Source organism: Strix aluco, chromosome 11, assembly GCF_031877795.1.
Source record: "Strix aluco isolate bStrAlu1 chromosome 11, bStrAlu1.hap1, whole genome shotgun sequence".
In the NCBI taxonomy this organism is placed as follows: domain Eukaryota; kingdom Metazoa; phylum Chordata; class Aves; order Strigiformes; family Strigidae; genus Strix; species Strix aluco.
In genome coordinates this window covers 24,554,707-24,581,356 of record NC_133941.1, presented here as the reverse complement: position 1 = coordinate 24,581,356, position 26,650 = coordinate 24,554,707, and the positions used below count along the sequence as shown (strand labels likewise).

General features: G+C 41.5%; 1 protein-coding gene across 6 annotated transcripts in view; it reads left to right on the top strand.

The window, feature by feature from the left end:
- Positions 1–21,723, top strand: part of FGD3 (FYVE, RhoGEF and PH domain containing 3) — a 111,936-nt gene extending 90,213 nt beyond the window's left edge. For all 6 annotated transcript variants that reach the window (XM_074836761.1, XM_074836762.1, XM_074836764.1 and 3 more), the window contains 5 exons: positions 3,438–3,500; positions 9,512–9,634; positions 11,683–11,835; positions 13,997–14,137; positions 20,325–21,723. In XM_074836761.1, coding sequence (XP_074692862.1) covers positions 3,438–3,500; positions 9,512–9,634; positions 11,683–11,835; positions 13,997–14,137; positions 20,325–20,549 — 705 coding nt within the window. In that variant the 3' untranslated portion in view covers positions 20,550–21,723. The remainder of the gene's footprint in view (positions 1–3,437; positions 3,501–9,511; positions 9,635–11,682; positions 11,836–13,996; positions 14,138–20,324) is intronic.
- The last annotated feature ends 4,927 nt before the right edge of the window (positions 21,724–26,650 follow it).

The window sequence follows — 26,650 nt, the reverse complement described above, 5'->3', positions numbered from 1 at the left end:
GTTTATTCAGTTTCTCTACAACTGTAATGTGTTAGTCTATGCTGTGTTTGCTAGGAATTCTGTTTTGGAAATGTTCACATGAGGATGATAGCAATATCTCTTCATTTGACTTGAAAACGATGGTGATAACCTTAGCCACAGACATTTGCCACAAGCTAAAGAGGAGAGGGCCTGGGAGTGGGAAATTTTTAGGAATTTCATGCAGAGCTGCCTCTGTGTTGATGATGTCGGTGGTCAAACGTAGTAGATCTTGGAGCACAGGGAGAGAAGGTCCATCTGCAGAGATTAAACTTGGGGATCTTTCTTTTTATCTTCCCCCTCCCCTGCCCTCCTAAACAGTTTGTTTGTTTGTTGTTACTTAACCATTTGTGAAACCTCTCCTTTGCCAGATCTGATTCAGTGACTCAGTAATGCTGGATTTTTATCTGAGTGATTTCTCAGGGGGCTCAGGGGTGATGCTAGATTTTCCTTTCATCCCAGCATTAACCTGACTGACAGTGGAAATCTTCACAAACCTCCGCAGAGTCTGGGTTCCTGGTGCCGATAGCAGCCAGCAATGAGCCATTTTCAGAATATGGCATAGCTTACTGATCATGAACTATTCACCAGCTAAAAATGCTTGGAAAAAAAACAGAAAATAATCAATTTATGCCTATATTTTTAAGTTAACTCATAGCTGCTCAGATGGAAAAAAATCTGCTGTTAGTAAGCAAACTTCTTTCTATCCAATTAAGACACCATGTCTGTTCAACTTCATTATTATTATCTTGCTTTGTAAATTCCATTTTATTTTCCTTCTGTGTTAATGGTGTAGCCACATGTTTATACTCTACTGGTTCATAAAAGTCAAGCAGAGCAGAAGTCTGGTTTATCTCCTGGCTGTGATATTAATGCAGTATGAACCTTAATTTCTTTTATGCCAGAATGCTAACCTGCATTTTTAGGAGATTAGTTTATCTAGATAATCAGTTTCGAAAACTGATGTCACAGCTAAATGTGGCAGAAATTGCTGTCAGTTAAAAAGAGCTGAAGGTAGTTCTGTAAGGAAAACTGGACAAATAGGGAGAGCATTCTTAGTAGCAATACGCTGCTGTAGGCAGCATCCACCATACATATCTCTTCATCTTTATGGAATATTGGGCAGTGTGCTTTAGAGGAAAAAATGAAAATAATCTTCCTTTTTTGTTCTCATGAGTCAAGAAATAGATATGCATTCTTGGATTCCAGGCTGGATCTGTAACAGCTTCTAGAAATTGGACTCTGGTACTAATACGCCTGTAGAAAAATAGCCAAATTGCTTTTCTCCCATCCTTGGCCTTGATATGTTACAGTGCTTATGATTGATTCCAGTTGCATGACCAGTGCATGCCTTTGCATGCAATTCTTATCATGCTTTTGTTTTCCCTGCTGACTTACATAAGCTCATACAAGCATTAAGGGATGATCTTCAGCCTGTAATTTGCCTACAGAAGACTTGTGGTTTCTTGGAGGTGCAGAGATCTGACATTTGACCTGATTCTTAAGGTTATGCCTGTGCAGTAATCTACAGCAATTAATAAAGTCCCACCTGTCAGGAGGTGAATATTCAGAGTCATTGCCAGTCAGTCCCCTACAGGGTGACTGTAGCAGTCATCTTTTCAAGAAGTCTTTTCAGAAAGCTTTCAGGATCCCTTTGTGGCTTAGTTCCTTCAGAAAGAGGACGCGTGTTTCCCTGTTTTCCATTTTCATCTGCAGCATTTCAAGGCTATGTGAAGGGTTTTTTTAAAGGCATCTGAAAATATTCCCAAGAAAAAGGACTTCTTTTACTACTGCTTGACCTCAGGACCCAGTTCATGTGTTATCAGAAGGCTGGCAAGGAGAAGTGCCACAGAGGGCTGAGCCCTGCAGAAGTGTCATCCCTAAGATTTGAGACTTGGGAGTGCTTCTGTTAGTTACATCATGATTTTTAGATCCAGTTAAATCATCATTATTTCCCACCCCCATTTCTGTTCCTACTCCTAGCTCTGAGGTAGTTCTGACACACATGTGAAGAAGTGTCTTCTACCATACCAGATGTTACACACTTTGAGTGGAAATGGGAACATAAGAGGGAGAAGCCTTTTTGAAATCTTTTCCAGGTTAAGAGTTAAGAGTTGATTTTTAGCACATTATTCCAAATAAATATTAAAAGGGCGTGGGGATCTGAACAGGCAACTAGAGAAATTTAGTCTTTTCCCTCTTTAAATACTCTTTAAATTCTGATAGGGAGCTACACTGAATGCTTGGGAGGGAGAAGGGCAAAGAAGGACACTTGCTGGGTGTTTTCTTGATCTCTCCTTCAGACCCCATTTTTCTCTCCACATTTTTCATTTCCTTTCCCAAGTGTCACAGCACACAGGGTGTCCTTTTACTAGGCAGAGGGATCTAAATACCTGCGTTGATTAGGGTTCCAGTGGATGAAACCCCTTTCCACAGGATTGGGGAATAAATGAGGTGAAGACTTTAGGGTTGCTGGGTTTTTGTAGAGGCAGAACTAGACCTGAGTTGAGTCCATAATGCTTTCCTTTAATTAAGTTGCATTCCCTGAGGAAGTGCTCCAGGGGTGGCACAGTCCTAGCCCCAAGGGGATGCATTTGCTTTTTCACTTGTTCTCAAGAGTCCATTGATTGTGTTAGTATATAAATAGGTACAACTAGGGATCAGAATGAATAGCTCCTCAGTTTGGCTGCTTACTCAAAGCTACCGTTCAGGTTGTTTCTAATAACAGAGATTAAACTTTTTTGCTTTCAAATGGAATGAAGCTAGAGTGCAAAAACACCCTGGAGATTTGGATAACCTCAAAATATGAGATGTTACCTAACTGGTAAAGGAAGAATGATCTATAGGAATAACAGGATAATTTATCATAAAGAGTCTAATATTTTGAGAACCCTCTGTAAACTAGCAAACTCCCTGTAAATGATGGGTGAGATGGTTTTCCTTTTAGAGTATAGCCTATGATTTTGGTGTATATAAGTTTGTTAATTGCCCTCTATATGTATTGAATACATACAGATGCCAGTTCGCATTTATTAAGAAATTAAGAGACGTAATTAAGAAAAACTTAACTGACTTCTATTTGAATGGAATATTCTTCATCCTCCCAATCCACTGACTACACAAAGCATTTGCTGGTTTGGCTCGCAGGGCTCCAGTGGAGCCGTGTAATTCCGAAGGTGGCCGTTTGCTTTCTGCAGTGCTCACCGGGGGTAGGTACACCCTGCACTGCAGAGCAGTGCCACTTCACAGCCAGCCCAGTGTTTGAGGGTGGCTGAGCGTGTGTGCAATTAAAGTGTATTCACAAGCAAGTAGTTGAGGGGCTACAAGCAAACGATGCCGTGTTTTCTTTTTCAGTGTTTAATATATTTTAGGAAGAATGTCCATGTTGAAATTGTCCTGTCTCGTTCCGTTCCCCTCAGATAGCCAGCACCAGCTCGGTGGAGTCGATGCCAGGAGCAGATGGTGGTGGTGCATTTGGAGGGGTAGGTAATTTGAAGCTAATACTTCTGGTGGAGCAAGATGTGGGTGGGTTATGTTTCTTTTGTAGCAGGAAAAAACATCGGAGATGCTTCAATATATCAGTTTATATTCTGCTGTGTGTTGCTGCAGCTATGCTGTCCTTAACTTCTTGGCTAAGTTACACCCACAGCTACCTGCAGAGCTTGCACCCTCAGTGGTTTTCAATCCTCCTGTTCGAGAGACATGCTGCACACGTGCGTGAACCTAGTTAGGGGGAACCTAGCTGGAGGGAAGTTGATTGTTCCATTTGTAGCATTGGGGATTTTTGGGGAGGGGTTGTTTGTTTTTAAATTCTGATAGGGAGCTACACTGAATGCTTGGGAGGGAGGACAAGGAAACCTGGCTGGCTAGTACCGTCACGTTGCGTAACTCAGGATTTCATCTCCAGAACCAAATTTTGATTAATGCTGCTTTCATAGTGTGCTTTTCATGTTTCTGCCAATACAGAGGAGGAGATGATAGTACTTTCATACATCTCTGGCCTGTAAGTGATTGGCTGCTGCAAAAGCAAAATATGCTTTTAAAGGTATTTTTCATTTTGATCTGTACAATGTCTGTGACTGCTGCTGAGTCAAACCAGAGGTTTTGAGTCCTCAATAAGTTCTATTTTTTAGCATTCTTATCCCTCCCTTCTAAAATGTCTTCTGAGAATAACAGATTTTCAGGAGATGCATTAGGGTCAGCTGAGTTTACTGAAAAAAGCCCCAAGAAGAAGAAACAACAACCACCAAAAAAACCCCTTATCTGCTGAGACATACTATAGAATATAATGTATTAGCATGACCTTTTTAATAACAAAGGAGCCACTTAGCAGGCTCTTCCAGACCTCTGGCCAAGCTACTTACTGGTAGAGTTTACAGAGTATCAATGAGGAGCTGTTAAAACAAGCCAGCAGCCTGACCTACACAAACAAGAGCTTATTAGAAGTAAGTGTGTGTATTTAGTGTACTCCTTGCTCTTTATTGTTTGTTCACACTTCATATTTTCCCTAAGCAATTTTTTATTTATAGTCAGTTTTGCAGTTAAGTGCCCCTATTCCTTGAGTTACAGATATTATAGTGAGCTAGCTACTTAATGAAAAAGATGCTTTATATAGTATTTAACAACACGTAAAAATTTCTGTTGGTCTTAAGTTTCTTAGGGAAATGTAAATCTTAGTTGTAATTAAATAATAAAAAATTTAGATCTTTGTAGTTGATTGTAAATAGTTGTGTCAGTGATTTGCATGGTATATCTCAACATACTAAGTAATTTTCCTTAAGTTGTGTATTTAAAGAAAAATTTAGTTCCTGAGATGGAAATAGAAAAGGAGTTGATCAAAACCACAAAGCTAAAAATACCCAGAATTGTGTATTTTTGATTCTGGAATATTATTCTGCTTTATTGTAGCAAAACATCAGCATGAGCAACGAATTCAGATGTTAGCTGCAGCTTTAGAAAATACTAATTTTTTCATTATGACATCCCTTTAGAAACATGTCAGTGAGTGCATGAGCAAGTACATTCTGTGCTTAAGAGCTTCCACATGCAAACCACTTGGTGGTAGTGGTGGTCAACAAACTAATATCTCCTTCCTGTGATTCTGCTGACTCTCCTGAAGAGGCTGCTGGGGTTTTCTTCAGTGTTGCACGTTAGCATAACCAGGCAGTGAAAACCTACTGCAGGAAGTGCAGTCTGCTTGCTGTACAGCGTGGTGGTGACTGCTGCACTCTACTGCTGGCGTAGTTCATGCTCAACCTTCTGCATGCACGAGGAACCTACAGTCCAGTGGAAGACTGTCTTGTGCGTAACCTTGCGTGTATGACATTGGTATAGAGAGAAACAAACTAAACTATTGTGCTGCATTACAAAGTGCAAAGTATACTGTGTAATTTAAATTAATTTCTCACGTGTATTCAGCATTTCCAGAAGCACCTGCTGACGTTCTGCCCCGTTGTGGGTGTCTCCAAATATGTAATTTGTAAATGGAAAATATCTGACTGTGTAAGCGTGATGAGAAGGAAAAGATTTGAAACCCTTTTGTTGCTCATGCATCTGCCCATGTAAGAGTCTCATCAGGCTGTGTATATGTTGCATGTACAGCATTGAGGCTTAATTTCTACCTACTGGTCCAGACAGAATGAAATATATAGCAAGTAATAAATAACAGAACAACAGCCTCCTGAGACCACTGGTTTTCTTGCTGTTCTACCAGCTCTTCAGTGTTTCTTCCCTGCTTTTCAGAAGCAAATGGAGGCTCCAGTGGTTCACTGATGATGTGATGTCTGCTTTCCTAAGCAGGCCAGCCACACGCCTTCACCTTGCAGTCACTTAGCTCTAGGCATGAGTTGTACTCTCACTGGGGTATACGTTCTTTTTCCACCAAAATTTTAAAGTTGGAGGAAACTGTCAAGATTTAGAGCTATATGCAGCTGTAGGGTAAAAGGAAATTAGTGGTCAAAACAGCCCAGTTTGTAAGAAATTATTGTAGATCCTGGCTCTGAACAGATTTATGCAAATGTTTGTTCCTGTAAGACTCACCAACTTCAAAATAGAGCTGGGTCCGCCAAGAAAGATGAGAAATATGGCAGTTATTAAAGTATGTTAGGATCAAGATATTCCAGCTGAATCTAGGGCAGCTTTGTATTAACTTCCCTCTTAACATACATCAACAGTAAATAACGTAGCTAGTGAAATAAAGGACACAGTTGCAAAGTGACTGTTAAATTTCTTTTTGATGAACAAGGTTTGTGAAGTACAGTGCATGTCCTTGGTTTTTACACAAACTTCTCTGTTTGGATGGTGTATAGTTAAGAGTACGTGGCAAGGTCAACTTCCTGGGCCATCGCTGGGAGGGATGGGGTTACTGCCCATGCAGCAATATCTCATGGTTTTCACAGGGATGGAGAGCAAAGGGCTTCTTAATTCTTTCCCAGTGTCAGCAGTTAAATAACATTATATTGAATAAGTCTTTGTTCTATAATTGCTCATTGGAATTTGCCAAGTTGTAAAGAAAATACATTTTAATTTTTATTATCTTTTCTAGAGCTGCAAGAGCAGGGTTTCAAACTCTTGTGTTCTCACTGCATTCTCAGAGTGTTGAGAAATACTATGAAACTTTGCTGGTATTCATCAAATACTTAAAGACCTCTTTATACAGGGCCTTTTTTGATTAGTGAAGTTAGTATCAAATGCTTGTTGTATGCTACAGCGCAAGTTAAAATATAGTGGTCAAAAATAAATATAATGGTCTAAAATAAAAGCTCATGTGTAACAGTCATAACAAATCTTGCCCGATATAATACCCTTTCTGCTTTCTTTCCTTTGTCAAATACATGGGTCATGTATTTCTGAAAGCAAATACTGTCCAGACTGTTTCACGTTGAGGAGGAAGCAAAATACAAGATTCATTAGAGGAAGTATTCAACTTGGGTCTTATCTGTGTTATAGAAACATGCATGTGGGTGATGATGGATGTTCCTATTGAAGTACCAATTAAATTAACCAATTTCCACATGAAATAGTCCATTCAGTTCATGTTAGAGGAACTTCAGCATTTTTCCTATGCAGGCACATGTAGGTATTGAATGGAAGCCAAAAACTAGTTTTGTTTAGCATTCATCAAGATTATCTTCCAGTCGCAGCTCACAAGGCTAAATGGTGCCTTCATTTTTGCTCTTGCTGTTCCAGTAACACTAGTGAAATTGCTGTTAACATAAGAATCAAAAGGCTTGTTATGCTATATGCAAATTTCAACTGTTAAGAAAAGAAAAAATAAGGGCCACCAGTGAGAAAGTGCTCTGATCTGACAACCTAAGGGGAATCCAGCCCTAGCCAGTGGAAGGAAAATCAGTCTTCTAAAAAATAAACAGCATTGTCGTCAAAATCAGGCTGAGAAATGTCTGACTTTAGCCAATATATATAATACAAATAAGAAAGTTACTCTGTAGATTGCTGCTGATCAGTAAAAGCTTTTTGAATCGCCTTAATTATGTGCCTTACTTGGAGGGGTCTAATAGAGTCTGAAAGGGATGTTTTTGCCAGTGATTCATCCAAGGCATTGTTCAGTTGGTGTAATTCAATGTTGTACTGGTTACATCTGGTTCTTCACAAGAAAAGTGAAATACCCACTCGCTTATGTGTGGGGGAGGACTTGGATTTGCAGGCATTCTGCTTTGCTGAGCAGTTAATATGTGTGTATATGGGGGTATAGTGATTTTTCTGAATGAACAAATCTATATGACTGCTTCACCAAGCTGAGTTCCAAACATCCTGTGTACTTGTAGTCAAGTTTGAAACATTGCTATTGCAGCTATAGAAAGGATAATAAAAATTAAAAGTTCCAATCCAATTAGAAGTAATTAGTTGTGGTTTTATTGTGTAATGCCATTACAAGCCAGGGTGGTTTCAATAGCTCTGCTGAAAGACAATGTGCTTTCCTCTGTAACCAGGGAAGGGCAGGGCAGAGACTTAAGGAGACTGAAAGATGGGTGAGTGGTATCAGCTTATAAAATCTGATTTTTGGGGTTTTTTTTGATTGTCCTGAAAACCTGTATTAGTGACTTCTGCCAGTTAGTCATAACCACCAAGGTGAGAGCTTAGGGCAAATGGGAGGATTTCCCTCGTGCTGGTGACACCTGCCTGGTGATCCATGGGCAGCCTCTGCTAACTGTAATTGCCTTTCATCCCACCCCCACATGCCCACATCCTTGTGTTAAATAAAGGCTTTGAAGAAGGGGAAAGTTGTTGAGCCAATTGTTCTCTCTCAGGAGGACTTAAATTGTGACTTAGTGTGGTTTAAAGGGGGGTGTTGTCATGGAGTCCAGAATCTGTGTAACCTGCAGTGGGCCTGATTTTCACCTGGTTGATTTTCAGAAAAAATGTAAAATACCTCTGTTCTTTTGATTTAGACAAAATGTTTCTTCTCCCAGTAGTTTGTTAAATGAGTGTGTCAAACAGATGAAAGTGAAGAGAGTTATCAAACCTATTTTCATCAAAGAGCTGTGCAGGAGGAACATGATGCAGTCATCCTTTGGGCTTGGGTCTCCATGCAGACGCTGCCCAGCTGGGGGTGCCCCAGGCTGACCCCCAGGGAGCTGCTGTTTCCTTACACATAGCCATCCTGACTAGGAACGAAGAATAGTATTTATTTATTTTAAAAATAAAACAGGGTCTACATGAAGTTCTATGTGGAGCTGTATTTTTGTGACCTGCACATTGGCATGTTCATGCTCTTCAGTTTATCAGAAAATTGTACAATTGGGCTTAATTATACCAAGTGACTCTAAGTACCAGCTTAGGTGTTTAGCTTAAGAGGCTAAACTTGTTTGACTATCTGTACAGCTGATAGAAAGTGTCTTCTGCCCAGAGCAGGTGATAGTAGGTCCCTGGTGTAGGTGTCCCTATCTTCCTGAGGAGCTTTATGTTTCATCATGGGCTGGGAGGGAGCCTAAAGAAACTCCTCAATTAAGCATTTGAAGTTGGGTGGTGCAAAAATCCACTGCCAGCACCATTCATGTCTTCAGTCAAGCCATTTTTCCCAAAACCTTCACATCTCCTCCCCACAAACAGAAGAGTTTACAACGCACTCACAAAGTCAACAACATGTTCCTTAACCAAGTCACATTGCAGCAGGGAGGAAGAGGTGAGTGTTGAAAGGAAAGCTCTTCTTGAGAAGCCCCCATGGCCAGTTACTCTTCCTCCCTGCCAGCAGATGGTGAGATGAGGTTGCTCAGTGGAAGTAAGGGCACAAGTGAGCGGAGAGGGAGTTGAGGAATTGGCTTTGGCAATCTGAGATCACATAATACCACACCAGAAACACCTGGTGGCTGAGCCAGCCATCCCACCATAGGCCATCAGCAGAGTTGACCTGAATTCTTTTCTAAAATGGTGTGAAACCCAAAGAGGATCTTTGTCAGTAGAACTCTATGAGCTGTTTTGCGACCTTTTTCTTTTTTTTAATAAAAAAATCACGTAATTGCACTTTTTATTTCAGAGTGATTCCTGTAGGAAATCTTCCAAATCCAAGCGAGACAAGGAGAAACAGGCTTGCAAGAGCTGCAGCGAAAGCTTTAACTCCATCACTAAAAGGCGGCACCACTGTAAGCAGTGTGGGGCAGTAAGTATCAGAGTGCACTCAGCTTTTTAGTTTCTTCTGCACAGACCGTTAAAGAGAATTTTTTATTTTTTCAGTGCAGGAACTAAAAGATGTTCTGGTTCATGGCAGGTCATTGACAGAGCAGATCTTTCCACTTGCTCTACTCTCTGGGAATCGGAGGAAAAAAGAGCAAAACTCTGGCACAAGAAGCCTAGTCTGTGCTATTTTAAAGGCAAATACAGTGCCTCAGTGGATAAGAAGAAAGGTGGTGCCTTCCCTGGGGATATGCATGTATCTGGGGAGGGAGTTGTCCCCTATGTTGTTGCAGAAAGAGGGGGGCCTTCTGACAGCCTTACTTCACACAGCAGCTCTTTCTGGGATGAACAGCTGAACATACAGTGTTCGAGATGGACGGGTGGTTCTTTCCCTAAATCCGAGTTGTCAAGAATTGCTTGCACCAAAGTGGTTTCCTCCTGCTTGAGAAGTCAAAAAAAACCAATCCTTGAGCTTCAAGGCCAGGTTACTGAAGTGCCATTCACTGACAGCTTAATTCTCAGGTTTTTTTCTCAAAATCACAACCACAGCCAAGATGAGATTGATTTCTGTAATATGACCTGAAGCCTGCCTTCTGTGACTTGAGTTTCATAGTTCAGTGTTCCTAATGTAACTAGTACAGAATAATGTTATTTAAATACCATTATTCATTTGAAGTGGAGATAAATTTTCAGCTGAAGAGAGACCTAAATGCATAGTTAAGATGTTTAAAGAAACCTCAGTCTCAGCAATTGAAATAAAATACTGTGGAGGAGACACTTTACACTGGAGTTGGGATTTTCAACCTTCCGGGTTTGTTTTTATTAATAATCACTAAAATAATGAAATACATTTCTGGAGGTTTAAAATGTACCATTGCAAAGTTCAGTATTATTCAAGAAGTGAAATAATAGCTTTCCCCCGTGGACAGAGAGATAACAAGAATTAATACTGAGCGTTGCAATGGCACATTTTAAACCTCCAGAAATGTATTTCGTGATTTAGGTAATTGTCAAACAACGACTCATCATTAATAATTTATTGTTAAACTGTTATTGGTTATGCGATGTTTTGTGATGTGGCATTAGCACTCAAATTAAGTGAATTTCTCTCAAGGAAAGACTATCATGTTTCTAAAAATGCCAGCTTGCTTTTGTTTATATAACTTGGCAGAATGGTGCTTCACTTAACAGTTGCTGAATTAAGGCAGTTACCTTCATACAGTAATTAACGACTTGCAGTGCAGTATGTAATAACATAGGCCTGTACTGAAGGGCATTTGTGGGGTGTTATTGTACAGCAGCCTCAGGCTGGATGTCGAACCGGGCTGGCTGTCCCTGCCCTGCACCCCAGGGGACAGTTTCTCTCCCTGGAGCAGCTGTGCAACAGCAAGTGGTAGAGTCAGATTTTAAGTGTGAAAACAGGTTCCAGAGCTGCAGATACGTCACCCTTCACAAGCACTGGTTTCATGGGACTGATATGTCGCCGTGTGCTCTTGGCAGCTGAGGAAAGAAATCAGAAGTTGTTAATTTGGCATCAGACAAATAGTTTTTAATGGATAATATGTTGGACTATGTTCTTAAAATGATCAGCGATTCTTGGTTTCCTCGGCTCTATCAGGCTGAATGCCTAATTGATGAGGAAGCATCAGCCACCTTTACTCTGAAAATCAGTCCTTTTTAGACCATTTTATGATTGGCATTAAAAAGCATTGATTGCTTTGTCAACCTTTATCATAGCCCTTTTAGACTCATAAAGGCTTATAAGAAAAGAAAAGCAAACTTGCATGATGTTAATCATGAAGTATTTCCCAAAAGGCATATGTTTTCTTTAATTAGGTGTATTGGTACACAGCATGGATCACAAAAATGTTAATTATTAATGGAGGTAAATAAAGCAAGTACTGTATTGGTGGCTCTACCTTATGCTTACATTAGTTTTCAGGATTTTACTTTAATAACAACTGTTCTGCAAGTCACTTTGGAGAACGGTTATGTTTTAATGATGGCTAACAAAGCACCATCTTTCTGATACAGGTGATCTGTGCAAAATGCTCCGAGTTTAAACCACTTGCAGATAATAGCCGTCATAATCGAGTGTGTAAAGAGTGTTTTCTGCAGTTACCAGCAAGCCCATGCAGCCCTGGAGTGGAAGCAGTTGGAGAACAGAAGAAAAGACTAGCTGCAGAGGTACAGTATTTAGTAAGAAACTTTTTGTGTGCTAGCTGCCCTTGTGAGTGTCTCTTTTTTTAAAAAAAAAAAAAACAAAAAAACAAACCCTGTATTCATTTAAAACACATAAAATTGTTTGGTTATCTTTTTTTCCTGACCATGATATTTGACCCTCTGGCCTATAACTTGTGTTGAATGTGCAAAAGCATGGCATCCTTCTGAAAGACTGTCAGGATTCACTGAAGCTTTCTCAAACCTGCTATAATGCAGACTCTTTTCTCCAAGACATGACTTACACAAATTATTCTGTATAAACAAACTACTACATCACAATTGCAACAGATGTCACCGAGCTTTATACCATGATAGCAGCACATCCTACCCTTATTTTTTACAAGAACAAGAAACGTATTGGCAAACTGATTTGTTTTATCCTCACCCACAACAACTGAACCTTCTCTTACCAATGCTTTTTTTAGACTACGGGCAGAGCTGTGAGTACCATTACGTGCCACGCTTTTCATGGGCCACCTTGAAGAAAAGGTTTTTATTTATTTTACCTGTGAAATACAGCCAGAAGTCACTACATGTGTAAAAGAGGACGTTCATCTCAGTTGAAAGTGAACCTACAGGGACATCAGATTCTTGAAAGAGCCACTGACAAACTGAGAACTTCAGTGCAAATCACCCTCCCCCCTCATATACTGACCTACACCATCCTGCTTTGAGCACTGCATGGAAAATTGGGGAACAGTTGCAGCCTAGCCTGAAAAACATCTTACCTTGAAAAACATCTTTCTGGAAGTCACCCCTCAGAGCCATCAGACTGCCTTCTAGCCTTGTTATACTCCTCACCAGAACCAACCTGTGTGGAAAAGAGCTAGACTCTGAGCAGAAATGTAAACCTGCCAGTGCATATCCAGAGCTCCTGTAATAAATGCTTCCTCACACAGTCTTCTTAGATCCTGCCATACTCTGCTTCCCAGCATCTCATATATCTTTCCAGGCTACTAAATGTATCTACACAGGTAAAATTACACCAGCACAGTGTCCCAGAGTTAACTCTGCTGCTCAGGTGCTTTGTCAGCTTTGTACCCAAACACATCCAGAATCTCAGAAATATAAAGCAGGGTAAAGCTGCTAATGCACACTGTCCTTCCCTGAGCTACCATGGAGCACAGAGAAGATTCTGGATCTGGACCTTGATACCATCAAGAACTTCGGATATACACTACAGCTATGCGTACAGATGATGAGCACTTAATATGCATCCGTATAGTCTGTGGTATCTCATGATAAACTTTCTAGCACTGTTTCAGCAGAGCTGTTCGCCAGTAAAGTGAAAACCTACATCTACCCAGCCAAGAGCTCTGTTAATCTGAAAAGTCAAAAAGCAAACCAGTGAAATGTGACCTATGGCTTTACTTTAGAAAGCAGATTACAGCAGAAAGCTGTAAAAACCCAAGGAAAAGAATCAGTTTTCCCTCATACACTCAGGCTTCTAACCTTCTGCTAAATCTTTGAAGGATCAGGTAAAATGCAGGGAAGTAGGTGTATAAAAAAGAAAGATAAGAGCTGGTCTTTTTCTTTCCCTCCTATTTACATTAAACTTTCTTAACAAGCTTAATAGCCTTAATAGGAGATTGCCACTTTACAGATGTTACTAGCAGATGCCCCAGGAGACTTCTGTGCAAAGTCTAATGTGAACAGGAATTTTGTTTTTCTTTGTTTTCTATCAGAAGACAAAACTTTTGTTTCAGTCTTTTTTTTGCCCTAGTGCTCTCTGATTTGGCTCACATCTCTGCATCCATGCACAAGAATGTCTGTTAATACACCTTTTCCATTAATTTGAAATCATCTCCCAGCCTACTTTGCTAAGAAAGAAACTAGCTGTATCATCTGAATTACCATTCCCAGCGGAGGTGGAATTTAACTTCATGTCCGCTGGGAACGGCAGTTCAGCGTCTGCCTCTATTACATGGAATTGTGCTATTTCTTGATGGTATATAATAAGGATTAAACTTCTGTTCAGTTATGGGCTATCCAGCATTTGCCCTACAGTATTATTTGACTGGACCACTTAAATTAAGTATATTTGATTAATATAATAACAAGACAATTCTAAGTATTTTGCTCATGCATCCATGAAAACAGCTTTTTTTTTTTTTCCTTCATCCAGAAGCAAAACATCTTAGCAGCTGAAAACAGCCTCTTCAGCAGCTACCTCCAGTTCCTTGAAAAAGGGAAGACTTGGTACAAAATGTGGGTGACCATCCCCAAGACTGAACCTCTTGTTCTGTATCTGCAAGGAAGTAGCCAGGTAAAAAGACATTCAGGGGGAAAAAAAAAAAGCCTAAGTTTAAATATGTCAAGCTGAGAAATAGGTCAAAGGATTTGGCTTGGTTTCAACAACAAAAATGAAGTTGGTATTCTGAATATAGTACAAAGCCTCAGAGATTTCAGACTTCCTTGTTATGTGTAGTTACTGCTGATACAGTTGTGAGCAGATGTTTAAGCTCGTAACTCTTCTTTTCCATTTTTTAACAAAAAAAGGACAAAACTAGGATAATTTGGTTATATTTTGGGTTTTTTAGAGGTTTCAAACAGGTATATCCAAAGGTTTTATTACCCTGTTATTAGGGAAAGCACTTTCCTGTAAAATGTATAGAGCTGTAAAGCAGGCTGAATATTGCAATTGCTGGTTCAAGCTTTTCTTTTTTTTAAAACCTAGTTCTGGGTTGAGAGGGTGGATGAATTTGTGGAAATGTAGATGGATGTTCTTCAGCCTGAAAAATGGACTGTGTTTGGTAAAGCTCCGTGTCGTAGCATCATGTGATTTTATCTTGACTTGAAATAATTACTGTGGTAAGCATTTTTTTCTGAAGTGTGCTGTTGAAGCTAACCAACATTCGTGTGTGATGAAAGTCAGGTGATAGAAATATCTATATCCAAGACAGAATATCCAAAATAGAAATATCAGTCAGGCTTTCTTAGTGCTGAAGATAAAGAATGACAATGCTGAAGTGAGATCCCCCATATCCAGTTTTGTATTTGGCATTTGACACGTTTACATACAGCTTTGTTTTATCTCCTGAGTGGGATGGAAGAAGAAATGGGTCCGAATTCAGCCTACCATTACCCTGCTGTAACTGTGGTGATACAAAGGGTTTGCTTTTTATTAGCATCAGTTTCTACAGCTGTAGCTAGGAACAGTCTGGGAACTAAATATTACCCATGACTTTATAAAGCTATTCAAAGTAAAGCTTACCCCATAGCAAACGTTCAACAGGAGACACACGTTGTCCTTAGAAGTCTGTTTTGCTGCTTGTCAGCAAGAACACCTCTAGTTTTAAAAAAAGTGTGTGTCATGTTTTAAGCATACTGCGCAAGAGGCTGAAAGCCTGAGTGTGGAGCTCCAGACAGCCCGCTTGGCTTCGTCTGGGGTCCACAGCCCACACTGGGTAAGCTTCCAGTTCATCCCGCGGGAAGGGAGCTGCCTGCCTTCACTCCTAGGCGACAGGAGATGCAGGACTGAAATTACAAGTTGAAAAAGCAAATGGCCTCAAACAAGGCACTAAAATGCAGCAAACCCAATCTTTAGATCTCAGAGTCTGGGGAAAGGAAAAAAGCTTTAAAAAGCAAAGCAGAGGGAATGTTGTCGCTGCGTAACTTTTCAGCTGACGTGAAAGCTGTCTTCAGCAAAGGACCAGTGCAAGGCCTGTACCCATACAAACCATGCCAGAATGTCTCACACGGGCAAGCTTAGTGAGGGAGAGTGAGAGTAGAGGGAGACGGGTCTAAATTCTTTCACCTTCCTCACCCAGGAGCAACGTACGTCATCTAAGAGAGACTGGAATGAGGAGCTGAGAGGAAGCAATGCCTCTTACACTGTATGACCTAGAAAGACAATTTCTCCTAATGCCCAACTGATGGTCACAGGACAGCACAAATAATAACCCATAGGATATAAATCGGCTGTATTTAGTGCACGGCAGAATGATGCTTGATTCTCCAGGCCCCCTCCTGACAGTCATGCAAAGCCAGGGTTGGAAGCTGGAGGAGCTTCTGTGCTTCAGATGCTGTGTTCTTTGCTCCATGTCCTGCCAAATTTGATCTTGAGCCTCTGTTGATACTATTAGTAAGATCCTATTTTTTAGGGGAAAAGGGTGCCTTTGACACTGGTTGTCGATTTTACGACAGTTAAATTTAGAGGTTAGTGTTCTCAACTATTTCAGGTGTGAGATAAATCTCCCAATAAAGTGGCAAGAAAGCATATCGGGCAAGGTTGATCTATCTTACATTCAATAACCAAGCTAAGATTTACTATCAGGAATCACTAGTTGCAGGCTGAGACTATAAACAACAAAACTTAATCCCTTCTTCAAGGGCCTACCATTCCCACTCGTATACTTTTTTCAATTTGCATACAGCTGAAGGAGAGAATTACGCAGCAAAGCTCATTCCTTAATATTAACCCAACGTTCTTGTTAGTTCTGGTTTACATAGTATACACTAGACTTCTGAGAAAAATCTCTTCCGGAGCTTCTTTCCTGGTGCCTGAGTGGAATCAGTCAGGAACCACTCACGTGCTTCAGTGTTATTTTCTCAGGTGTTGTTTTGTTCTGTGCAACCATGTCAATACACCTTACAAACTTCTTTAGTCCTGCAAAGAAGCATTTTGGTGCCTAAAAAAAGGTGCCTTTTGGAATAATATTGCCAACAATGGTATTATCTTGAAACACAGACCAAGTGAAGCTTGAACATAGGAGTTTGGAAGTTTGGCGATTATTTTTAAAAAGAACAGAAAGAATAGCTGCCTCTTGGGAAGAAGTAAACCAACCTGAATCTGGAGCTTCTGATACAGTAAAAGCCCTACAGAGCTTTCATCCTCTGCACCACTGGCCTTCACGCCAAAGGAGGGGTGCCAGTGAAGATGGAAATACTACTTTTGCTTTAGATTCTTGTTCCAGGAGAATGAATTATTCCCCTGAGTGTTCACGGTTTAATCTTGTATGAGGCTTTATGCATGACGATAAAATTCACACCTTATTTAGGTATGGAAATCACACCAATTTTATCTGTCCTCAAACTGAGACAGAATTTGTGCAGCTGCTCATCGTGTTTATCTGAGTGGAATTATAAGAGTTTGCTTATAAGCAAAGAACATCTCAAGCTTAAGGATCAGCAGTTTTATAGAAAGTAGTCTGTCTTTCCAAGGGCTTCACCCGGAGCTTTGGCCCCCGTTGGCCTTGTAAAATGCACAGCTACCTCCACAGCTCTGACATTAACTTACACCTGACTGAGAAATGCAGAGTTAAGGAAAGGAGTCCCAGCTAGCTAGAGAAGTAATGAATGTTGGAGAAATGCAGAGGGTAAATGTAGTATAATGAGAGTTAGTGGGTATAATAATTACCAGGTTTGATCCAAGAGAAAATTTTGCTTTATAAATTCTGAAGAAAAATCTTTTATTCATCATGTAAATGTGCTTTAGTCCTAGAAAATAAGGGAGTAGATGGGTTTGAAATTGAGCTCAGGGTTTTAGAGAAGTATTTTTGTGGCTTGTCTGATGACCCTGTTTAGGTGAAGCTTTAATTGGCCCTGCACAAAACTCTGCTTGTTGTTTTTCCTGGTCCTGCAGAGCTTTGCCTCTTGGCATGCCATTGAGTCACAGGAGTCTCAACGGTTTGTGCAAGGTTGGGATTAGACCATAAATTGGTAAAGAGTGGAGCTTGGATGAAAAAACCAGGCATTTTCTAAGCCTACTCAAAAGTAGTAGAGGAAGATGGTAGTGGCCCATCAGTGGGTAGCTGTTGTTCTGCATATTTGTGTAAGACACCTTGTACACTGCAGAGAGATGTGCAGCGCGAGAGGGATGTCTGTATGGAAGGGTGCGTGAAGTAGAAGTGCCTATAGGATGGAATTGAGCTACCATTCCCAAATCTTCAACCAGGGCGTTGTAATGGCTGTAATAGAGAAATAAATGTCGCTGTAATTACCCAGATAAATAACCCATTAGTGTTATGCTGCTTAGAGTTAGGATGAGTGCACAGTGCTTGTGATTACTGACGGTATTACACACCCAGTAGATTCTCGTGTATCACTCACTAGCTCAGGAAAATGGTTGAAATCAACCCTAAACCAAAGCTCTTCTCAGCACTGGGTAGTTTGCTTTGATGAAATACTGATACACAACCCTAGTATGTTGCATACAGAAATATTTTAAAAAATCCACACAATTCAACCAGCCAAATCCAGCAGGCTCTTCAAAATTGAATATGAAATTTATCTCTCTGTAAGGCCTGTGAATCCTACTTACATGCTTGGTGTAAGGCCCAAATTCCTTCTGGGTGCAGAATAGCCCCTGGATTTGCTGGACTCCAGGTAGGAGGGGAAGGGCTTTGTGTCAGAGGAAATACAGAGATGCTCATGGTCCCTCAGAGACATCTGGTTTGGGGGTGTGGTATGACTCGAGGCTGAGTGCTTCACCTTTATCTGTCAGTAGTGCAGCTGTTCAGAGATAATTCAAAACCCTTCCTTTTGGATCAGGCAGGTACAGAGAAAGTGGCAAAGGCATCATATTAAGAAAAGGGAGGAAGCAAGACCAAAGGCAGTCTGCTTAATTTGCCTGTGTCTGCACGTGTTGGGTAGGTGTAACGTGTACGATTCAAACATCAGTTTGCTTTTATGCTGCACTTCTTGGCTACAAAAGATACCATTTTTCATTGTCGTGGACAACCGCCAGTTGTATATGTGACAAGTCTGAGTGTGTATTTTTCTAAACCCAGACCAGTGAAGCAGACATGGTTGAGCTTGCATGTGCTCTCGTGCATTTTGTGTTCATCAGTCCCATATTTGCTTGCTTTAGCACTGCCATGTGTCAGGTCTAGAGCTACTCTGTAGATGCCAGTTCAGACTTCTGCATGTGCAAGACCTCCCTGCTCGTGTGGATGCAGCTGTGGGGTCAGGGTCTAGAAATTGTATGCTGCTTTCAAGACAAGTACTTACACTCAAATAGGAACTGAATTCTTTAGTGTTTGACCTAAAGCTGCCATAAATCTACTTGAATAGCGCTTGGTCTTCAAGCAGATGGACTCTGGCATTTTTGCATAACAGTAATGAGTAGTAGATTAATAAATCAGGATTTAATAAAATGTGTAGACACATTTTTGACTGTATTTTTTGTTCCTTTAGTTAATGTATGTGTTTGCATTGATGTGAGCAGTTCTGAAACTTGAATTACTTTAGTCTAAGCGTTAGAAAAGTAGATTTTTTTTTTGCTATTCTTCCCAGAACTGTGGTCCCCTTTCAGATTTACTAAGTCATCTGCATTCAGCGTGGGGTGACAAAAGAATTATGTTGCCACCTTTTTGTGGGGTGCCTTGTTAGATTTGGTATGAGGCTGCTACACAAGTAGCTGCTACAAGAGGCAACAGCTTCTTACAGATGTTTGATCCCTGTGTGGTTTAGACTTCAGTTTGGGGACGCACCTTTGAAAATGCTTTGCTGGCATCAGTTGAAATGTGTTGTTTGGTCATGGCACACCCTGCCTTGCCAACGTATGCCTTTCCTGAGAGCTTACTAGGGGGGTTGGTTGATGTTCAAGATGTGACCGTTACAGAGCTGTGTTGCTCCTTAGATCTGTGAATTAATCTGGCCTTTAAAGGATGTTCAAGAATCTGAGCTTAGACTTCCTTGACAACTCTGAAAGACATCATAAATAACCCAAGACCTTCTGAGAAGATTCACTGATTACTTTAAAATCTGAAATTCTGTTTTATTTCAAAGTCTCTTCCCTGGTAGTTGTCTTTGTATCTCTCAGTGTCCCTCTCTGCTTATTTGCCTCCTTTTAACCAATCTTAGAAATGTCCCATGAGGTTCAAAAGGGACTATGCTGAACTGTTCTCAGCTGGATCTGCAAAGATTTTTTTGTAAATGACAACGTGCATAAGTTACATGAAGTTGTATGAAAATCTCCAGCCATGCCACTGCCGGATCTGTATTCTTACAGCGAAAGAGAATCTGTTAAAAAGAGAAGAAAGCACCAATAAGTCATGGCCTTTTATTGTTTTAAGTTAAGCAGTCAGTACTGCCTCTTGTCTGTTTTCTACGCTGCAGTGCTGAACACGGAGCTGAACACGCGTGCTCTGGAACGGCACTCGTGTGCTGCTGGAGGCCCGTAGGTGCGTGGTGGCCGTGGGCAGGGCTGGCAGGCTGCGGCTCTGGCACCGAGGGGTTGTCAGCCGGCGGCACACCCGGAGACACCCCGCTTGGATGGGGGTTGTGGTGTAGCTGCCTAGCCTGAGTGTGTGCCTGGCGACCTTGTCTCGGGTGTAGGGTAATGCATCTCCAATCACATCGTACTGCTTCAAAGTGAGTTTTAAACTGTTTGAAACGGGCTTTTCCTTAATCCCATTGAGAGGAATCCTTCCCTGCGCAGGATACCCCCGCCCCTCCCGTTTCAAATAACATTTGCTGGTGAATTTTTACATTTGTTCTTTCTTCTTTAGGATGGACGGAGCCCACGTCCTATTCCTCTGCCTGGATACGAAGTCAGCTTACCAGGTTCTGGTGAGAAGTTTGAAGTGAAGCATGTTTTTAAGCTTTGCCAGTCCCAGCAAATTCTGTATTTCAGTGCAGAAGATGAAGAACTGCAGATTAAATGGATGGAAATTCTCACCAAAGCAGCCAAAGGGGAAACTGAAGATACAGCTGAAGGGCTTGGCAACCCATAGAGCAAGTTCCATTTAGTTTCTTTCCTACATGCTATAAACCATCACTTGAATTTGGTATTCATGGCACTTTGGAATCTGTATGGCTTTATATTTTCATGTGTCTGCATAGGAAATTCCGTGTTTTCTCTCCTTTTATTGCACATTTCTCACGTACAGTAGTTACCTGGCATATATTATGTTAAAGGTAGTTGTAGTTGTTGATGGTGTCGATGCTGGTTTTAAAACAAAAGACAAGGAGAAAAGCATTAATTTTAACAAAGGTAATGGAAAACCATCGGTCTCTTGTTTTCCTAAATGTATATTTTCCAGTCCTTTGATTGCTGTTCAGTACAGGATGTGTATAGTCTGTGATTAGTTCTATAAATGCTGCCTTTTAAGTTAAATGTTGTAAAGGCTTGTGCTGGCCACTGACATTCCGTTCTCTGTCCTTTCCCTCCTGGTAAAAGGTCTTCGTGAAGTGTGAGCAATGTACTGAATATTTTCCCTTTGCTAAAACTATGTCTCTGCTATTTTGAGATGACCTGTTCACAAGACAAATACTGTAGAAGGGACTTCTAAAAATGACTGCAAACTGTGCAGAAAAGAACATTAAGAAGCCTCATTGATTTTAAGCATTTATAATGTTGTTTTGTTTTCTTTTGAAACCGATACCTACCTTCCTTCTATTTGAACCCATTTTGATGTAAGTGAACAAACGTTTTATACTGCAAACTGGGTTATGATCAATAAACAAGAACATTTTTAGTACACTCAGTACAAAAAGGTGACTTTTTTGTTGTATCGGTTAATTTAAAAGTGACCTAGAATTTATTTATATAATTTGTAAATAATGTTTCATAAGTATTTTAAGAATTTTTAAAATATCTCAGCTAATTAACAGGATTTAGTGCATAGAATAAGAGGTATTTGTATGAACTGAATTTGTAATTTAATTTTCCTGTTCACTTGTATTTGTCTTATTTTCAAACTATTCAAACTATTTAAATAAAAACTCATACAGTTAACTCCTTAGCCAGGTTTTCCAAGGTACAGCAAGCTTTAGGTCAACATTTAATATACATTTAAAAAAACAAACAAAAACCAAACCAACCAAACAAAAAGGGCGTGTCTGTTCCTAGTGGTAGTAAGCATGTAGTAGTGATAAAAATGAAATAAAATCTGTCACAGTACTGTATTTTTAAATGGTTTGGTTTAACTTCTGTTTCCTCTTCAGCCTTCTACATTTTCTGATACTGGTAGAAAGAAAGAGCTACTCCATACAGAGTTTGTTAGGATTGTTGAAAATCAGTGATCTGCATCAGTGAGTATTTTTCTTACCTAGAGAAAAGGATTTGTTTTTTTCCTTGTCTGGGTTTTATGTTGGTTTTGTTTTTTTTTTTTTTTACATTGGTGTAATAAATCATATACCTGAGGTCCATGATACTAAAATTAGAAGCCATGTATTTAATTAGCTACTGGTAAAATTTCATGAGACTTGCATCTTCTCGCTCCTCCCTACCCACCCCTTCTGATCAGTTAGCATGGAAAAGGTTTCTTGCAGAGTAATTTTTGTCACATAGTTCATGAAAAGGAATTCTTTTCAGTGTATGTTGTTTCTTCCCCTGAGCTTCCCTGAAAATGTAATGATGTAGAATGCTTGCCTTGAAAATTTACTCATTTTGTAATATTTCTGGTTTGGGGTTTTTTGGTTGGTTTTTTTTTTGATTGGGGGGGGAGCATGTTGGTTTTTTAAAGTTTTTTACAATTTTTCTCCATTTTTGGGGTTGTTTTTTTTTTGTAACTAAGTATGTCAAAATACACATCGACTGATTTTATATTCCTCAGTTCACCTTCTTTTTAAACAAAAAAGTTGCAAAAAATATTTGTAGTGTACCTGCGATGTTAACACACGATGGCACCCATGGGCACTTGTGTCACGGTTCTCATGCAGCCCCTTTGTTTCCAGCATGTCTCTCCACTTTCAGGGGACATGGCCAGGAACCTGCCTGGGGAATCTCTGCTTTATGACTAAGCCCAAATCATCAAGAGCTTTTATAGTTTAAAGCCAGCAACTTAAACCTTTTCTGGAAAACTCTAATACAAGTCCATGGCAGATCCCAGAGCTCTGCTCTTGTTCGATACAGCATGAAAATGCTCAGCCTAGAGACTAAAATGAAACCACTCATGGTGTTACAGATTGGCATCTCACTCCCTCGGTCACGGTCAGCAGTGTGACTGTTGCCCAGGTCAGTGGTACTTCTCCAATCGCCTCATTTCAAAGCCTGATTTAGCTCCTGGTGAAGCTGAAGGAACAGTCTCTGCTGACCACAGTTGGAGCTACGTTGTACTGGAGCGAGCTGACTCTCATCCTTTTTTTGATGTTATTCAGGCTGTGGATTATTCTCTCCTGTTCTTGGGACACATGTGTGTCATTTACATAAATGAATTCAGTGATAGGAAGGTTGAGAACATGATCCTGGGAGATTAATCTTTCAGAGCATCTGAATGCACATCTTTCAAGAATACAAGGAATAATCACTTCAGACTTCCTTGAATCCTGATTAATTCACGTATCCTGCCACATCAAGGAAATAAGCTGCTTTTTTCTTTTTTTTTTTTTTTAATTTATGAACCAAAAGAAGGCCTGAGATGATGACAGTCTAGTTCACATGATGATAAACAGGCATGCCAAAATTGCAGTCAGCTAAGACAAGCAGGGGTCCATGAAGACGTGAAAGAGATAAATACTACACTTTAGTAGATCTTACTCAGAGAACAGGCAGCAATACTTGTTTCTTGTTCTTTGGGATAAGGTAACAAAGGATTAGGGTTTTTCTTGCCTATTTTGCATCCTAGCATAGTTTCCCAGAAACAGCTGCCCAGCAATACTGAAACTGTAGATTAAAATTGGTGGTTAACCTATCTGACAGCCACTTTACTTCCCTCATTGTCTTTCACCAGTACCATGGAACATTTAACTGCTAAATATAAATGACTGCATATCCTGTAAACAAGCACCTTCCCTTTTTACATATCTACCATTTCTCTTTTTCTGTTCTTCTATCCATAAGGGGCATGGCAAGGTTTTTCCTTGGGCTTGTGCTTATGTCTGGCTTTTCACTTGGCTGGGCACTCTGCAGGCCCAGGGAAGCTTGGCGAAGTTGAGTGATTGCATTTTGCTGTAAAATGAAATAGTGATAAAACAGGCTTTTCAGAAAGCAGTTGCTGGCTGTCCTCACCGATACTGTGTGGACTGTGACCACAGGAGTTTAGACTAGAGGAAGAATTCTGTTTGTTGTGTCTGAAATAGAGTTTTGGGGGGCTATAACCAGATTATGTTGGATGACTTGTTCAAATGCAGCAAAATAAACTTAGCCTTCTTAGAATTGCTGCTAGCATCAACGTCAAAGGGCTGCTCTCAAGTCACTCATTGCCCAGCCTGTATTTGTGCTTGGAATTGGCCTGACCCATGTGCAGGACCTTGTATTTGGCGTTGTTGAACTTCATGAGGTTCACATGTTCCCACCTCTCCAGCCTGTCCAGGTCCCTCTGGATGGCACATCCCATCCCTCCAGCATGTCCACTGCACCACACAGCTTGATGACGTCAGCAAACTTGCTGAGTGAGGCTGCCTTGATCCCACTGTCCGTGTCGCCAACAAAGATGTTAACTAACGCTGGTCTCAACACTGACCCCTGAGGACGCCACTCACCACTGCTGTCCATCAAACCGTTGACCACTATTGTTTTAGTGTGACCATCCAGCCTATTCCTTATCCACCGAGTGGTCCATCTGTCAAATCCATGTCTCCAATTTAGAGACAAAGATGTCACGTGGGACAGTGTCAAATGCTTTGCACCAGTCCCTGTAGATGACGTCCGTTGCTCTTCCCTTGTCCACCAATGCTGTAACTCAGTCGTAGAAGGCCACCAAATCCATCAGGCACAATTTGGCCTTAGTGAAGCCATGTTGGCTGTCACCAATCACCTCCCTATTTTCCATGTGCCCTAGCAGAGTTTCCAGGAGGATCTCCTCCATGATCTTGCCAGGCACAGAGGTGAGACAGACTGGCCTGGGTCTTCTGTTTTTCCCTGTTTTCAAAACGGGGGTTATGTTTCCTCTTTTCCAGTCAGTGGGAACTTCACTGGACTGCCACGACTTCTCAAATGTGATGGATAGTGGCTGAGCCACTTCATCCGCCAGTTCTCTCAGGACCCGTGGATGCATCTCATCAGTCCCATGGACTTGTGCAACTTGAGGTTTCTTAGATGGTCCCAAACCTGCTCTTCTCCTACAGCGGGCAGTTCTTCATTCTCCTAGTCCCTGCTTTTGCTTTCCATGTCTTGGCCAGTGTGGCTGGAGCACTTGCCCATGAAGACTGAGGCAAAAAAGTCCTTGAGTACCTCAGCCTTCACCATATCCTGGGTAACCACGTCTCCCATTTCCTTCTGGAGAGGGCCCACATTTTTCCTAGTTTTCCTTTTATCACCGACAGCTACAAAAGCATTTCTTGTTGCCCTTGACATTCCTGGACAAATTTAATTCTGTCAGGGCTTTAGCTTTCCTAACCTGATCCCTGGCTGCTCAGGCAGTTTCTCTGTATCCCTGCCAGGCTACCTGTCCTTGCTTCCACCCTCTGTAGGCTTCCTTCTTGTGTTTGAGCTTGTCCAGGAGCTCCTTGTTCATCCATGCAGCCTCCTGGTGCTCTTACCTGACTTCCTATTTGTTGGGATGAATCACTCCTGAGCTTGGAGGAGGTGATCCCTGAACATCAACCAGCTTTCTTGGGCCCCTCTTCCCTCCAGGGCTTTATCCCATGTTACTCTGCCAAGCAGATCGCTGAAGAGGCCCCAGGCTGCTCTCCTGAAGTCCAGGGTAGCAAACTTGCTGTGCACCCTCCTCACTGCCCTAAGGCTCTTGGACTGCACCATTTCATGGTCCCTGCAGCCAAGGCTGCCCTTGAGCTTCACACTCCCCACCAGCCCCTCCTTGTTGGTGAGAACAAGGTTCCAGCACAGCACCTCTCCTCGTTGGCTCCTCTGTCACTTGGAGAAGGAAGTGGTCATCAATGAATTCCAGGAACCTCCTGGATTGCTTATGCCCTGCTGTGTTGTCCCTCCAACAGATATCGGAGTGGTTGGATTCCTCCGTGAGGACCACAACTTGTGAACGTGAGGCTGCTCCTATCTGTCTACAGAGGGTGAGCATCCGTTCTGTCTTCCTGGTTGGGTGGCCTATAGCGGACCCCCCCTGTAATGTCCCCTGTCCCTGCCCTCCCTTTAATCCTGACCCATAAGCTCTCAGTCGGCTCCTCGCCCATCCCCAGGCAGAGCTCCACGCATGTAGCTCGTCACTGACCTAGAGGGAGACCCCCCTCCTTCTGTCCCCTGCCTGTCCTTCCTAAAGAGCCTGTACCCTTCCATTCCAACACTCCAGCCATAGGAGCCATCCCCCACATCTCTGTGGTGGCAATACGGTCGTAGCCCTGCAGGCTCTAGCTCTTGTTTATTCCCCATGCTACGTGCATTTGCATTAGAGGCATTTAGGTTGGGCCTCTGATGAAGCTGACTTACTGGCTGGAATTCCTCTGTGCTGCTCTCCAGGTGCTCTCCTGCTGCCCTGTGACCCCTCTCCAGGCTCTGGGCATCTATTACTGGCACCAGCACCAGACTGGTGGGAGAGGGATGGATTGAGGTTCCCCTCTGCTGTCAACTCCAGTTTAAAGCCTCTTCACCAGCCTGGCAAGCCTATGGCTGGAGATGCTCTTCCCCTTCTGACAGATGGGCCCCATCAGCCCCCAGTAGACCCTATGCTGAAGCTGTAAAGGGATCTCAAGAAGTTTTAATTTTCAACACTTTGAAGCTGCCTGTGGTATTAAGTTATAGCAGTTTGGGTGCTTTGGGCAAATCTGGAAGTGTTGGGATGTACACACAGGCAGCCATTGATAGGAAGGTGTTTCAGGAACTCAGGGCCATTGTGCTGTTCGTAGGGTGGACAGTCCATTTAGTTTTTTAACAAGGAAAATTGTGCGTTGGGTTTTCAGAAGTCTTAATTACACTAAATGCTGCTGAAACCACATCATGAAGAAAGGGCGTAACTCAGCAACAGAATTTAAATAGGAA